Consider the following 16,409-nt stretch of genomic DNA (forward strand, 5'->3'; position numbering starts at 1 on the left):
TGCCAAAAACTGCCATAAAGTCTCCATTTAAATTGCCTATAAATGTTCACTTTTTTGAGACCGTCACAGATGTTTGTTATTATATAATATGTGATCACACTGAGGTGTTCAAAGAGGTGTCGCACTGGACTCTGTTATATTTAGATGTGTTTCAAACAATTAGAAAAACCTCCAAATATAATTTAATCCAGAGCAACACATTGAACTATGACCTCAGTAGTAAAAAAATTTGCAGAATGTATGGATTTGCTAGCCTGGCACTACATACTTCCGCTCAATTTTCATTTAGGACCAGGCTATGGATTAGCAACAATGTCACCAAAAACTAAACGAGATGAGCTTTGCGAAAAGTTGACGCAGAATGTTCAAACTTTTGAACTGTGATTATGCAGCAAAAAGTAACTTTCGGCATCTAATTTCAGGGAGACTATAGAGTGTATTATCAATCAGTCTGATACTGTTTTTGAAACCATGAAGCAATATCCAACACATCGTTTGAAATATAAGAAAGTAATTCATTTTATGAATCCCATCACTCCCTCCTTATAACTCAGACTAAACGAGGAGAAAAGATAAAGGAAAATAGACCCAATGGAGAGATTATTTTTGTTTTTTGAACAATTAATCTACTTTGAATCTCAAAGGGAATTGTATTTTTACCTGCTTTTACCAAACAAAAACACACCATTCATTCATTTGGATTCAGGCATTTCAGTAACAAAAAACACAGACACTCATACCGAGATACAGCAGAACAGATCAAACCCCCAGTGGCTTATCATGATCTCATCTTTGCGAAATTACTTTAGAAAAGAGAGTGGAAGTGTTTCCTATGAAAATATTATAATATCCTCGTGATGTTGCATAAATATCCGTTTTTAATCCTGAATCTGATAGTTTGTTGATGTTGAGTTTTAACTACAACCAAATAGCCACAACACGGTTCATTTGCTCTCGCTCCACTTTAAATTGAATCCAGCAGGCAAGGCTGCAGCCCATCAAGCTCTTATATTAATCACAGCTGCTTCAAGAGGAGCCGCACTGACTGAATGACTGTCCCTAAACTAATCAGTTGTCCTTACGAGGTTACCGACACATCTCCGGGGGCTGATTGCTTAAGTGAGTTGCATTGCATGAGAGCATACGAAGAACAGAGTAAACAGATAAAGGGGAACAGTTTGTTTGGTTAAGAGGACAAAAAAATAAACAGGAAGACAGCAGGATCTGGACAGTCTCTTCTTTAGGCTCCCTCCCCTCCTGCCTCTCTCCCTCCTCTGTTGCATAACTCCACACACTGACAGGAGTTTCATTTTCCTGCCTGCACTCTTCCAAAGAAGTTGCCTTTTCCACCTTTTTTCTCTGCCCTCTGCGTGCGTTTTACGGTTAACTAGAATGACTCTAATGATGGTGGTCGTTCTGGCTGTGTTGACTGGAGTAACCGGGAGCCCCAATGTGAAGATCAGACCTGGAGCTGAGTCAGAGGACGCGTCAGTTCATCCCAACAGCGTACCAGAGACGGTGGAGCAAACCGAGTCCTTTGGACAGGTGAGAAGGAGCTATCTCTACTAGGTTTGGAGTTGTATCATGTTGTCGTTCAGCTCATTTTGTTTTTGTCCTTTGTAACGTATTGCTCAAGTTTCCCCACACAGAACCGTGCTGTGCAAGAAGAGATTGTTGTTTCCACAAAACGAGCGTTTGTAAGAAGTTGTTGACACAGAAAAGGATCTACACTTTAAAAAGACTGAAATACATGTTTGTTGAATACATTGTTACATCAAGACCGTCCTGTACATAGTACAAAAACCATTTATAAGCTCAGGTGAAAACACAGAGCTTTCCATACTAACAATTGGGGCAAATGCTTTGATGGCTAAAATTAAGATAATAAATACGTTCTCCAGAAGGGGTCAAACATTAGGGTGTAAAGGTAACTTAGACTACCAAATGGTGTATGGCTCCTGAAATTAAAGCCATATATATTGTCCAGTCACGATTGATAATGGTCAGAAAAGTAGAGGTGCAGTGCTCCTGTCAAAGTTCAAAAGCAGGCTGTGTCAGTTTTTAGCTCTTCCAGTGTTCTTTTTTGCAGGCAGCTGCCCTGTAGCCTCCAAGTGTTTGTGGACGAGTTCCTCCTGTGTGGCAGGCAGGCAGGGCTCGTATCTGCTGTAGTCCATGGTGTACTCGCCTTTTCCCTGAAAATACAATGATAGAAGATGTTGTGTTTTTGGACGCCACTTTAAAAGTTTGTTTGATTTCCTCGCTAAATAACATAGATCATAGTTATCATGTTGAACCTCATACAAGCCTCTTTTAGTTCTGCCTTTGGGCTCAGAGAAATAAGATTTCTTAGAAGCAGAAATGGATTTGAACTTCATTTGCCCTAGGTTTCAGAGTCTACAAATAGGATACTGCCCTTCTATCTGATAGGAAGAACTTACACCAACAGCCACAGAGAAAGACTGCAGTCATCCAGGGCTAAATAATACTGCAGATTCCTGCATGTTTTATTTTCGGTAAAAAAAGAATCTACATTCTTATTCACAATCAATTTTCTTCACAACCCTCCTTGTTAGATCGCAACTAACCTGTTTGTTTACAATGAAACTAAAAGACTGATATGTAAACAAAAGGGAATAGCCTTTTGATTGTACGTTTACATTTTTTAAGAAGCTTTGACTCTACATAGACCACAGAAATGACATGTGTGTAGTTGTACTTACTTCAGTGCAGGAGCGTAGCTCTGTGGCATATCCGAACATGTCGTTAAGTGGAATCTGTTGTGAGAAACGGCTGAAATTAGTCAATGTACTGTAGGCGAAGAAGTTGAAATGCTGTGAGTGAAACAAAAAGGAGAAGAAACTGGACTCACATCAGCATAGAGAGTGAAGTATCCCTCAGCTCCGTCCTGTCCGGTGATGACACCGTGCCGACGGTTTACACCAGCGATGACCGTTCCCTGAAACTCCTGAGGTGCTACGATTTCCACGCCCATGATTGGCTCCAAGATGGCAGAGTTGGCCTTTTCCATAGCTGAGGAGAGCATGTAGTAAACCAGTGTTAGCGTGCACAGACAACAGAGATTAAAGCTGGGGTATGTGATTTCTGATTGGTCAAAATTAACATGAGCTGTACACTTTGACCAATCAGAGCGAGGCTCCGATTCTCTGTTCTTATTGGCTGTTGGGACTGTCCATTCACTTTGGCACAACTTTGTTGGTGTAGAGCGTGTCAGGGAGGGACCATAGGGGAGGGACCAAAGAGAACAAGTGGACAACAACAATCTCTAGCCCAACTGCCATTTTCTCCCCAAATCCTCCACCGCAGCTTAAAGTACACACACACACACATGCAGACTGAAATATAATGAAACGGGAGGTAAAATATTACAGAACATCTTGTAACCCCTCACCTTGTTTTAGAGCACCCTCTCCTGCACGTATGAAGGAGATCTCATTGGAGTCCACCATGTGATTGGCTCCGTCTTCTAGGAGGAATCTAACCCCGGAGATCTTATGTCCACTCAGGGGTCCCTTCTCACAGGCCTCCCTGAAGCCCTGCAGCATGACAGGAGAAAAGAAACAACAAGCAATGAAAGACAGTCAAGCACTTGGTTTTCAGCTCAACTCAAATATTTTTTAGGATATGTATTCTTATTTAACCGTTACTACATTAAAAGTCAGGAAAATGAACCTTTTCCACAGCCGGAACAAACTGCTTGGGGACGTTGGTTCCAACAGTCTGGTCTTCAAACTCCAGCTTGGTGGAATGCTCTGAATCAAGAGGCTCAAGGACTCCTGTGACTTTCCCGTACTGCCCGGAGCCACCGCTCTGTTTCTTATGAGTGAAGTCGAACCTGCAAGGAGAATGGGACAACACATCCACATTTTTAAAGCATCTGTTGTTGACCAGGGTCCACTCTGTTTAAGCATCATTAAGAAGTGTTTTGCCTGCTAGTGGATGTCGTACGTTCTGGCCCAAGTGATAATGTAAACGCATTTTTGTTTCCGCCACAAAACAGTTGCACCAGTCAAATTACAGCAACGTCAGCATCAAATACAATTTTCATGATTCAAATTTTGACCAAATAACTACACAAGTCAATACAAACACCAGGCATATATACACACTCATTTCAGTTATACTTTGAAAGTATTAAAAGCAATATTATCTAATAAAATGTGTGGGGTATTTCACTAAAGAAGTAGGCTATGGTGTCTTTAATTAAACACTTACACAAAGGCTGACACCTCTTTGTAACCTGACTTTTGAATAACCATGTAGGTACAGTCAATTTCACTAAAATTAGATATGTCCAGTGAAATTAAATTGAAACAAACAGTTGAAACACTGCAGCATCAAAATGTATAGATCCATTACAGAAATAATATGTCCATGCTTGCATTGCCTGGTTGTTTAAGCTGACTAAATGGTGGCGGATGAGAAAAGACAGAAAAGAGGCCTGTCTCTTTAAAAAGGGGCCGTCCTCACAGAGCTGTGGTGTGGCAGGAAGTGGGAAATAATGTTTCCATTCGCATGAGGAGCAGCTGAGACTGTGTACACCAGACACAGATCAAACTCTCCACCTGCCGAGTTACAGGCAAGATCAGAATCCCCGATTTAATACATTATTCTTTTCCTTGGACTTGGACATATTTTTGGACTTCTACACATTCTACTCATGCTTTCCTTTCTGATTTGCTCATTGGATCTCTTCCTTGTGTCAGAGACGCAAACCAAACCCTGCTGACACACCTGAGGGTCAAAGTCCTTCAAGAGCTTGGACGCCCATCCCTGATTCATTACAGCACCTTATGTTCTAAAGTTTGTTCATGTCTTTCCATTAACCCCCCTCTCCTCGTTCTGTATTTTTCTCTGGGATTACAGCAAAACGTTTCATCGCAAGAGGAGCTGGAACAGCATGTGATGGAGACCGGAGAGCTTAACCCAAGCCACTACCCGGCTCAGAGGGCAGCCAAAGTGATCCAACACTACCTCAACACGCGCTACGGCTCTCCATATAAGGTGTTTGGACTGCAGACGGTCCACAGTGGAAACGCAGAGGTATGCTCAACTTTTTAACTGCTGTGGTTTAGTTACAGTGAAGGGGATACAAGTTTTAACTAATAGATATATTAATATGGTTATTTTTGACTTCTGTTTTGAAAGGACGTGGCAGACTCTGGGAGAAAGTATCAGCTGGAGATCTCGGTGCAGGAGCTGATCAGCAATGTAAGATATGACTGAGACGGGGGCTTTTACACCAGGTCATATACAGCCAAGATTCCTTTATTTAATTAGACTAGAGTACTTTATTTAATTAAATTAATGACAAATTTATGTTCCTGTTTCGGGAGCCCGATGGCCCGGGGCCAGAAAAATCATATGCAGGGCAAGTTGATTGGCCAGTCACTGTCCCGCCCGGGCCAGTGACTGGCCAATCACAGTTCAGTATCTTTTTGTAGACTACATCATGGTTCATTGAAATGCGCGTTCAGAGTCGTAATGAAAGCAGTGTTTATTTAAGACTCAATATAATAAACCTAATATAAAATATATTTTTTAATGAAAGGCCAGTGGACAACCGATGCGTGGGCGTTTTGACAGGCGGAGCAACAAGGGGTTGCACTCTCGCTCCGTTGGCAGAGCTGCCTACCGTCCGCCTGCGAGTCGACAAATCAATCGACTTACTCTGCCCCCTTTCTTTCTTCCCACAGCAGAGGTTGAGGTGCAGAAAATGATAACTGCGCTTTTCCTTTATCTGCCGCCGTAATGTTACAGTATTTGCATCCAAGCCCCAATGGTACAAATGAGAGGCGTTATTTAAACGCTGTGAATGCGTCTCCGGTGATTGTGTCGGTTGTAGACAGAAACGAACGGAGGGACTCCGCTCACTGTACAGTTCCTATAGTCGCGCAGTTTGGCACTGTGTTTTCAGGCTCGAGACATTCAATCAGATCGCGGAAGTCTTTCCCATTGAAATCGCTAACGGGGAGAATATCCCCGGTTATTATTTTAGCCACAAACCACAGTTCATCTGCGCGGCGGCTCACTCGCTGGCGAGATCTCACGGTGAAACGCTGCTGTGATTGGACGAAGGCATTGTGTGTTTCTAAGGTGATTTAACGTCATAGTCTTAGACGAGCGTTTAACTTGTGCTGCATATTTTGCACTGCATTGTTTTTTATCAATAGTTTAAAAAAATGGTCCCACACCGGACTCTTAAGGTGAGAACACACCGGGCACGTTGGGTGTGGTGGGGTGTGGTGGGCGCGTTGAAAAATCCTATTTTTGCATAGGGAACCATTGGTTGGGGCGCGAGGATCCGTTGGCCGCGGCAAAGCGTTGCTTTGGGCACTTTGGGCGCGTTGCCAAAGCGTCACCGCGCCGGCAAAGCGTCAAAAAGCGTCACCGCGCCGGCAAAGCTTCAAAAAAAAGATGAAAATATTGAACTTTCAACGCTCCGGCGCGTGACGTTTAGCCGCGTTGGCCAATCAGCGGTAAGCTTGACCCTACGTCACTGGCAGAGAGCCGGAGGACAGAAAAATCTGAGACATAATGGAGGCGCAAATAATCACCGCTGTGTGTGCGAGACCGTGACAACACAGAGGCAAACACCGAGTAGGAAATGTATTTACGGCTGGCTGCCTGGTGCTGTATGAAGCCGCTCGGGGTTACAAGACGTGGGGAAAGTGAACCAGGAGCAAATAATCACCGCTGTGTGTGCGAGACTGTATAAACACCGTGGAGTTAATGCGGCTGGCTGGTGATATGAAGCCGCTCGGGTGGGGAAAGTGAGCCAGGAGAATGGGCTTCCTGGTTAATTCAGTGAATAAGTGTGGCTGTGCTTAAGCCGATAAACCAAGTTAGCACCGGTCGGATAGCGTTAGCTAACTCACCCGGCTGTGTGCGGCCACCACCTCCTTATAATGAACCCAAACATAACGGCTAAATCCGGGGAACTTTCACAACGAGTACAGCGAAGCACCGGTGTTTATGCCTGCCCTATAGGCTATCTACGCCAGCCACGGTCCCGTCACAGCCAGGTAATGTAGGCTACTTGCCTTTATTTTCTACTGCCCTGTGCACAATGCTGCTGTAAATGTGTTTGGTATGGTGCTGCCTTGCTGTTTGTGTTCATTTCCGAGTGGCGTGAATCTGCAATGCTGTTTTAAGGCTATTTGTTCCGTTCACTTGCTGTTTATTTGTTTTTTGGCACAATTGTTGGCCGTGTAGGTGTTGTTTTTGTGTGGACATGAACGCTGTTGTGTCGGGTCGGATCTGATCGCAGCCATGGTTGATTAGGGGAATAAATATATCGGGGGAGACTAGCTGCGTAGCTCCGTTCCTCGGACTCCCACAAAAGATAGAGCGCAGCGATGGGGATTATCTCAGCCATGGTTGATCAGCAATAGAAAAAGCGGGGGGAAATAAGTTTCGTGCGGGCTCATCTACGTAGGCCATGACGTAGGCGCGTTGCTTTTGGGCGCGTTGGACCATTTTTTGACACAAAATGACCACGCGCCAGATCGGGCGCGTTGGTCGCTTTGGCCCAAAGCGCCAACGCGCCCGGTGTGTTCTCAGCTATATGTGAAGGTGACACTTCATGGAGAAGTGACACTCCTGCAGCGCGCTCACGACCAGACGTGAACTCACATACACGGTGAAATCTCCCATTAAAAAAACGGCATAACCCACTGATATTCGGATTTCTATTCTATTTTTAAAGTCAACTTGAGCGCAAGTGGAAAACCGGTCATTCGGTCGACACATTCACATCCCTAATGCATATAGAGAAAGTAATAAAAACAGCCTACCACAACACAAAGAATGATCAGACCTTCATCTCTTATTTTTTTTTTATGTTTGAACATGACTTCTGCAGGTGAACTATTCATTAAACTGCCCAAATTCAAGAATAAAAACAACCATCAAACTACTGGACTTTAAAATACTGGCCGACTCTTTCAACATACTTTCAGTTGTAGGCTTCTAATTCAATATGTTTGCCTGGTTTTATATTATGTGTATGAGCAATATCAACATTTCATATAATTAACTAAAAGAAAAATAACCAAATCTAAAGGGAATATCTATACTGTTACAGTATAGATATTCCCTTTAGATCTGGTTATCTTTCTTTATTTTTCTAATACAGGTATTATAATTATTGACACTAAATTATGAAGAAAAAAAAAGTGTGTGCAGGGCCAGTGAAAATATACAAGGGGCCAGTAAAACTCGGATCCACTGGCCCGGCGGGCCAGTAGGAAAAAAAAGTTATGTTGAACCCTGCACTGCATTGGAAAAAATACACTTTTGAGTGCCTCTGTAAAGACTTTTTTTGCATCCAAAATGACTTTCAAATTGGGATACTTGGCTGCAGTAGCCTGGAAATCCAGACCCTGATATCTTGAACGATAGAGGTGCCGCAAATTTAATTTGCCAGCGCCTAGTGGCAGGTCTGGGAATGCCAGGCTATGGCTGCAGTGCATTTACTCAACATTTCAAGAGTGATTGGCATTCACTCTTACTGTTCCTATGGCCAAAATATTTTTAAATCAAATGTTACATACGTTTTTGTTTAAAGTGTGCTGCCTCATCTCTGGCTTTAGTTTAGTGAGCAGGTCAGACAAGAACTGCAATAAGGCAGTGTGACGCAAGCATGACTCACTGGATGCAACTCTAAACTACGCCTTTCTTTTGATAACTTCCAATTGACTCCTTATTAACTTAACTTAATTAACTAAATATTATTATTATTTACTCCCACTCCCTCCTCCTATGTATTCCTCCAGGCTACAGAAAAATGCTCTGCAGAGGTTTTGTTTCCGCGAGGAGAGGGGCAGCACTCGCCCCAGGTTCAGGCCTCGTGTGAGGGGCTCCTTAAGATCAACACTAAAGCTCAAGAGGAAGCCCTGTTCCAAAAATACAAGATGAACCAAAGTCAGCTGTCGGCACAATATCTACCTGGTAAATACACTCACGATTGCCTATCGTTCACACACACAAAGTCAGATATTTGCACTACACGTTTTGGGATTTCAACGCTGCCCAGGTGTGTGTTCTTTTGAATGAGCTCAGTGTTCCTCTCTTTACACAATGTCGTGGAGCCTGTCAATGTAATCCCCCTGCACACTGTGAGCACACGCAGTACGACAAATGACAAGATCTATGTGGCATAATTAAGCACCATGCATATGATCTAACACACTGACTTTTTTTGACCAACAGACAGCTACGGTCACATTGAGCACGACATGGAGCCTTTCTGGCACCTGGGCCAAGTGGCCGCCAGCTTTGTCATGCTGAAGGAATCCACTGAAAACTCTCTGTACAACATGGCTCAGGTGGCCAACGTCACACAGCTGGTGGGTCCTCTCGACTGCTGTTCTCAGATACTATTTAAATGAATGCCAGCGTGTATGTAACAAACATGTTCTCCCTTTTTCTAAAGGGCATAATCCATAATTCATGTACAGCAAAGTTATTTGATTACTTTTTTCCCTGGTCTGCTGCAGGCAACTGAGAACGACCGGCTGAAGTTTGACTATCACATATTGTTGCATGATATGGTGTCCCAGGTAACAAATTGTTGTTCAACTATTTTAATATGCAACTCACCATCACCCTAAAATTAATTGATTAATCGATAAAATGACTGATGGGATCTAATGTCCAAAGCTTTGTTAATATGTAACTATGGAAGAAAAAATAAAGATTTTAATAATTTTACAAGGATTTGAAAATATAAAACTTATCAATACCTAATCAGAAAAAAATTATTCCAGCACTGGTAGCATCTGACAGTAAACTGGTCTGGTACCAGTTAGTTGAAAAGAGAATTACACTCCTGCTAAATATGCACAAGATGAGGTACAATTGTACTATAATAATCTGAAAAACTTTGCTATGTATTGCAGGAAATCATTCACTGGAAACTGCTGTTCACTTGGTCACCTCCAGAGGGTGTTAAAGTGCTGCACATGGAACAGCTGCCTCACTGCCATGGTTGTGACAAACCTCCAAACACAAACTGAAATACTACTTCTTCACATCACACTGCTGTAACAACCAGAGCAACATCTTATATTCATCTTGTAAGAAGCCGTTGATGCTTGCAGCGCAAACCTTTAAGCCACAGAACAATGTCTGTACCATTGATACTATTAACATTGTGCTACTTTTGCAATACCCTAGTATTCAAGCAAAAATAAACAAGTTTATTTGGACTATGGGCTCAATTTGTGTGTGTGAGGAGATCAGCACTTACGTTACGGGGCTGGTGATCGTCTCTCTGAAAGCCACTTTGGGCTTTCCCATCACGCAGGGACAGTTGTATTCCCTCTCCATCCTCTGAAACAACAAAACCGAGTCATGGAAGGAGGAGTAAACCAAGTGAAACACAACTCCGATTGATCAGTTCCCTTCTAACATGGGGAATAACATTTGTTTTTTTAATGCAGTCTGCTGTCCTGAGGTTTAGAGCTCAAACTCCAAAAACATTAAAGCTCAGTAACTTTTGGTCTTAACATCAACAGTTAAAATGTGTCTCTTCATAGCGATTAGACAAAGCTGAAAAAGGAGTACTGAAACTGTTTTATATATGCCATGACATGGGTTATGCATCAGACCTCCACACAGCATAAATGAACCTTATGTAAACTAAAGCAACATCAGTAAAAGATGGGATATGTCCTAATCAAAGCCACAACTTGCATTAAACATAACAGACACATTCTCTGACTGGGTGGGTACCTGAGAGTAGATTTCGAGATGCAGCTCGCCCATGCCGGAGATGATGGTTTCTTTGCTCTCGGTGTCAAAGTGCACCCTGAACGTGGGATCTTCCCTGGTGAAACGGTTTATACCTTTGGAGAACTTATCCGTGTCATTCTGGAGGGAAGCCAGTTAATGACAAGAGTTAAAAGATGCAGTTTAACCTTTTGGAGTTAAGATTTTTACAGCACATATTGGTAAATAAGACTTTTCTTTCTTTTACCTTGTTGGCTGGCTTCATTGACATGGAAATGACCGCTTCTGGGATGTGAATGGACTCCTGTTGGGACAAAATGAGAAATTAGCAAAAAGTTTGCCTCATATCCTGGAGTAAAGAATAAAATGAGCATGTATCTTGCTCTTTCACAGGTGAAAAGAGTTGCTCACCATGGAGAGGTCAGAGGAGGTCTTAGATGTAAAAGTGTCTCCGCTGGCGCAGTCGATGCCAAACAGAGCACAAATATCTCCCGCGTAGACCTCATCGACATCCTATAATAACAGCGTGGAGAGAGAAAGGAAACAAATAAGTGATGGAAATACGAGAATGAGGTGTTCATTTTTAGGACTGAGTTAATTGACTGACTGAGGTATTTTTTTTTAAGACTGAAATAACAGAGTGAATATTAAACAGTTGCAAGTCTTGTTTTGATGAAAACATGTTGTTCTTGTATCGCAGGGGAAGTGGTTGTTATCTTAACACTTGAGTGAAGCCAAAAGAGGAACCCAAACGGTCTGACCAGTCACATCTAAACTGCAAACCACAATATGGAAACTGGTGACCTGATAGGCAGTGACGCACGCCGGCTGGTTTTCTCACCTCCATCTGGTCTGCGTGGAGACGCACCAGCCTCTGCACTCTGACTTTCTTGCTGGTGCGCGTGTTGTAGATGTATTCGCCCTTTTTCAAGCAGCCCTGATACACGCGCACATACGTCAGCTGGCCGAACCTCCCCGCCTGTTAGAGAGAAGGCACCACAGGAAGCATCAAAGCACGACAATTTGAGACCTTCCTGTTGAGCAGAAATAAAAAAAAGATAAAGAATAATATCTTACCTCCAGTTTGAAAGCCAGACCAACATAGGGGTGTGTAGAGTCTCTTGTAGGGTCCATTTCAATCTTTGTTTTCTCGCTGGCGTCTCTAACATGATGAAAAACCACTGACTTTAGCACAGAACATTTCTCCGGAAAGATTTGAATGTGCCATTGATCTGATTTTACTGAGATACTCACTCGTTGTTGTGGTTAGCATAGTTTTTGACTTCAGTGGGGTTAGGCAGGAAATCCAGCACAGCGTCCAGTAGAGGCTGAACGCCCTTGTTCTTCAGTGCAGTGCCCACCAACACTGGGGAGAAAAGACGCTGCACAGTGGCTCTGCGGATTGCAGCCTGGAAGAGGGCCAGGAGACAAGATGCTGAGTTTTTCGTGCAACAGAATGATTTTACTTCTCTATTCACACACAGGGTTCACGTCCCAGATGAGATATAACTTTATAAAAGTTTTGAAGGTCTTGTTCGTCATGATTTGAACGAAGAGTGGTCAAAATTAGATCTCAAAGGTGAAGGTCTTGAAAATGATTGCGTATGCATATATTGCGGCATCATCAGGCAAAAAGATTTATTATATATCCCCATTAGCCTCAGCTTTACTTTGTTTATGCACTAAGATGTTAGACATGGTTTACATTATACACGCTAAATATCCGCATGTTATCATTGGAAGGCTGGTGGCCTGCTGCTCAAGCATATCATGGGGAGTCTTTGGTCTTGTTTACTTGAAAAGTCGAGAAGGGATTTTGAAAGCTATTTTCAAACCAAAGAGGAATCAATTAAACGTCATAGTTTATTTGCAGGAAGTGAGGTGCTTATCCTTCGTAAAGAGAGAGGTAAAAACATTTGAGGGTTTTTCTTAAAATACAAGTAGTCTGAAGATCTTCCATTGAGTTTTAAGAAACACTGACCTGTCCTTGTTATCATTTTCTGAATCATAACGGCTTTAACGGCTACACAAACCTTTAGGTCTTGGTTGGTCGGAAGCTTTTCCTCCAAGAACATCTCTCCCAGGATTTCATCAGCGTTAGCCACACACTCCACCAGCTCCTGCCTCCGCTCTGCAGCCTCGGCACGGAAATCTGCCGGGATCTCGTCACAGCGGATAGACTGACTGTGGAGAGAGGGAGACACTGTTTGAATCAGCCTCATTCTATTATTCTATTCAAGACGCCGTGAAGATGGGGGATAGAAAATTATGCTTATATGGTGACAGATGCTGGTTTTGAGGATTTCTGTCAACGATAATTCTACCGTCTTTCAGGTTTTCATACATACAACATAAACAAGAAGTGATTAAAACTGACAATTGCACTGCAGATTTTTTTTTTTTTTAATTTACAATGTAAACTAAATCTTTTTTATTATATCTTTGTGGTCAAGCCACCAAAGGGCAAATCCCTCACCCAAAAGGTCCCTCGAAGTACATGCTCCTCTCCTCTACCAGGTCAATGATGCCACGCATGTTCCCCTCCAGGCCGATTGGGATGCTCACAAAGGCTGCGTTGTGGTTCAGTTTGGTTCTGCAGAAGACAAAGAATTTAAAAAAAAAGTTTAAGTGTTAAAAAAGGAAGAAAGCAAAGTACAGAAAGGAAAACCTCTGCAAAAAAAAATAAAAATACTGTTAAAACTGCACCATGTATATTTGGGTGCATCAAAGAAGTGAAAATGTTCTGAGGTCTATCCTCATAACTGAATAAACAAACTTTCGCATCAGGAAAAATGGTATCCCTGGTTTACAAACATATTCTAGTCTTACGTTTGGTTCCAGGTTCCTCAAAATTATTTTTTGATGATGCGAGTTATTCAATTCTAAGATGTACATGCAAAGACAACATGTGTTATAAACTAACTGTTCTGCAAATGGAAACAAATCCCCTTACCCTGAAACTGCATGGTGCACCTTTAAATGAACAATTCTGTGGTATCTAAGGTGTAAAATCATCACGGCCGTACCTCAACTGCTGCAGGGCTCGGGCAGGGTTGGCGCCCATGCGGTCTAGCTTGTTGATGAAGGTAAGGAAAGGGACGTTGTAGCGTTTCATCTGTCGGTTCACCGTCAAGGTCTGACACTGGACGCCTCCCACCGCACACAGGACCAGCACGGCTCCGTCCAGCACACGCAGGGCTCGCTCCACCTCGATAGTGAAGTCCACGTGACCTGAAGGGAAACAGGGAGACATGGAGATGTTTTAACCTTTATTTACACCAAAGAGATCAATTGAGGGGTGAACCTCATTTGCAATGATGTCGAGTCAAACAAATGAACGAAACAATTGAAACATTTAGACAGCGGTGTCGAATGGCTGCAATTAAAATGAAATGGGTGAAAGTACAATATGGCCTATACAGTTACAGGTAGAGTTCGTCAGATTTAAGATAATATGTCTAAATTTGTTTACATTTATTTTATTTTGCACATTTTACTAAATTGTTGGTGCAATTCACTTTGATATCTTCAGCACTTTTTAAATGTGTTTTATAAACAAAGCCTTAAGGCAAGTTAGATTTGAGACTTTTTTATGTCAATTTTGAGTACCTGGTGTGTCAATGATGTTGATGTTGTGATCCTTCCACACAGTGTAGGTAGCAGCTGATTGGATGGTGATGCCTCTCTGTCTCTCCAGCTCCATGGAGTCCATGGTGGCCCCTACACCGTCCTTCCCCTTCACCTACACACCGCCACAGGGGAACCAAAACAGCTCAGGATCAGGTGGACACAAGTAGCAACACCTGTAAACCTTCACCTGGCATGTACCAGGGTTCCTTCAGTTTTAGGCAAATTAGATTTAGGACTAAGCTTTTGAATGCCACTCTCAATCTTTCCCATATCGTGGTGGCTGTGGTTCATCATTTGCAACGCCAGAAAAAAATTAAAAAATACTTCCCATGTCTTAACATTTTTAAGACATTTGAAACAACGATTTAAGACATCGTATGACCAATTCAGGCCTTACAGATTTCAGATGAATGAATGCATCGCCTCTCAAGGCTTGTTAAGGATGTGTAGGAGCCCTATGCATTAACATGAGCTCGATTAATACAAATAAAAACCTCAGTCCTGTCCTAACGTGCACTGCGCACCTCGTGAATCTCTTTTATCCTGCCGGTGTAGTAGAGGACCCTCTCGGTGAGGGTGGTCTTCCCCGAGTCGATGTGCGCTGAGATTCCGATGTTGCGGATCCTCTCGTTGGGAACGAAACCGGAGGAGCATGCCCGACAGCTGTTGATGAGCACCTAAAACACAGGGGGATCAATATGCAGTCCTCTATTTCTCTCTGTTTACCGATTGTGAAATGCAAAAACGGACTATGTGGCTCAGTATGACTATGAGGGGCTTCGATGTCAAACCTCGGATTACCTTTTTAAGAGTGACACTTCCCGGAGCCAAAAGATGCGATTTGGCTAAACACACGCCCGCTTGTAGGACTCTCATTTTGACAACAGTTTTGTCGGGCACAGGGTGGTCGTAATCCTCCCTTTTTCACAGCCTCCGACTCTGACAACCCAGCTGAATGTCACGCCGGTGCCCTGGTGGTAGTTGTGAAACAGCTTCTTCCGGGTCTACGGATACACAGACGTGCCACAATTAGAATAAATAAATAACAGTTTGCGTTTGTTGTATAAATGATCCTGCTGCAAAGAAAAGCAGAGTGGGCAAAATGAAAACATATATTTATTCAGTTTGAAGATCAAAATCCAAATGCATCAAAAAGCCAAAACAACAAAATTACCAAGAAAACGCCAATGAACTCGAAGGCAGCATTTGCCTTTCATGCTGCTTTCAAGTGCTGTCGGAGAACTCATGACACATTGAGGCCCAAGCAGCTAGAATGCATAATTTACAGTCTGTTATCACGAAAACAAGTGTGATGTAAAACATTTCAAAGTATTGGTTCATGTAGATATAAATCCAATGTTAGACCATCTTGATGAAACTGAGGGAATTTCACCATTGATTCAATGTCACCCCGATGTTATTTAGGGTGTCACTTTTAACGTTATAGGCCTGCCCCCTTCCTCTTTTACTCTTCAACCACATGCTGATACTACACTACACACACGCTGACAGATAAAGCCGTCACACATCCCCTTTCACACCGCTGTGTTAGCCTAGCCATATAAACATCCACATCACAGCCAGCCTTTAACACACAGCAGAGGAGGAACTCGGGATCTGTCTGGTGAGTTTTACCATTAGTTTTAGCATGTTTAATATGATTTTAGCTGTCTATAGATCAGATTTTATCAAATAGTTTTTTATCACAGTAATAGGCTTTGAGAAATAGCCCAGTGCCTGTTTAAAGTCAGCTTTGGGAAGTCGAAGGCTATATTGTTTTGTGTCTGCATTGCCACACAGGCTTAACATTTCACCATCTATTGTATATGCCTACATTTGAGAGAAACATTTCCCCCATTCAATTTATTAGGCAACTAAAAACAACTTTCGGTTCTCAAAACAGTTACCTCAGTGATTACTAACTCCTACCCTTCATACAGCAATTAATTTCCTTTAAAGATGATAGCAGGCTATTTGTTTTCCACTGTGTGATATTTACCCATATGTGTGATTACACATAAAGCTGC

The 16,409-nt window shown here is 42.6% G+C and overlaps 2 protein-coding genes across 2 annotated transcripts; one reads left to right on the plus strand and one right to left on the minus strand.

Annotated features, from left to right (window-relative positions):
* The first annotated feature begins 657 nt into the window (after nucleotides 1–657).
* On the plus strand, nucleotides 658–10,199 carry lxn (latexin). Its single transcript, XM_080025092.1, has 7 exons — nucleotides 658–1,545; nucleotides 4,885–5,061; nucleotides 5,167–5,229; nucleotides 8,796–8,970; nucleotides 9,232–9,368; nucleotides 9,519–9,581; nucleotides 9,921–10,199. The coding sequence occupies exons 1-7, from the start codon at nucleotides 1,393–1,395 to the stop codon at nucleotides 10,035–10,037; spliced, it is 885 nt and encodes a 294-aa protein (XP_079881218.1). The 5' UTR covers nucleotides 658–1,392; the 3' UTR covers nucleotides 10,038–10,199.
* On the minus strand, nucleotides 1,603–15,346 carry gfm1 (G elongation factor, mitochondrial 1). Its single transcript, XM_080025091.1, has 18 exons — nucleotides 15,184–15,346; nucleotides 14,907–15,059; nucleotides 14,362–14,494; nucleotides 13,779–13,983; nucleotides 13,229–13,345; nucleotides 12,786–12,936; nucleotides 12,007–12,161; nucleotides 11,830–11,914; nucleotides 11,594–11,731; nucleotides 11,164–11,265; nucleotides 11,000–11,056; nucleotides 10,756–10,893; nucleotides 10,271–10,353; nucleotides 3,691–3,853; nucleotides 3,410–3,554; nucleotides 2,870–3,030; nucleotides 2,721–2,774; nucleotides 1,603–2,192 (listed from the first exon to the last, which is right to left on the minus strand). The coding sequence occupies exons 1-18, from the start codon at nucleotides 15,256–15,258 to the stop codon at nucleotides 2,055–2,057; spliced, it is 2,253 nt and encodes a 750-aa protein (XP_079881217.1). The 5' UTR covers nucleotides 15,259–15,346; the 3' UTR covers nucleotides 1,603–2,054.
* Nucleotides 15,347–16,409: the final 1,063 nt, after the last annotated feature.

This window comes from Ammodytes marinus (genome assembly GCF_949987685.1).
Source record: "Ammodytes marinus genome assembly, chromosome: 3".
Lineage (NCBI taxonomy): Eukaryota > Metazoa > Chordata > Actinopteri > Uranoscopiformes > Ammodytidae > Ammodytes > Ammodytes marinus.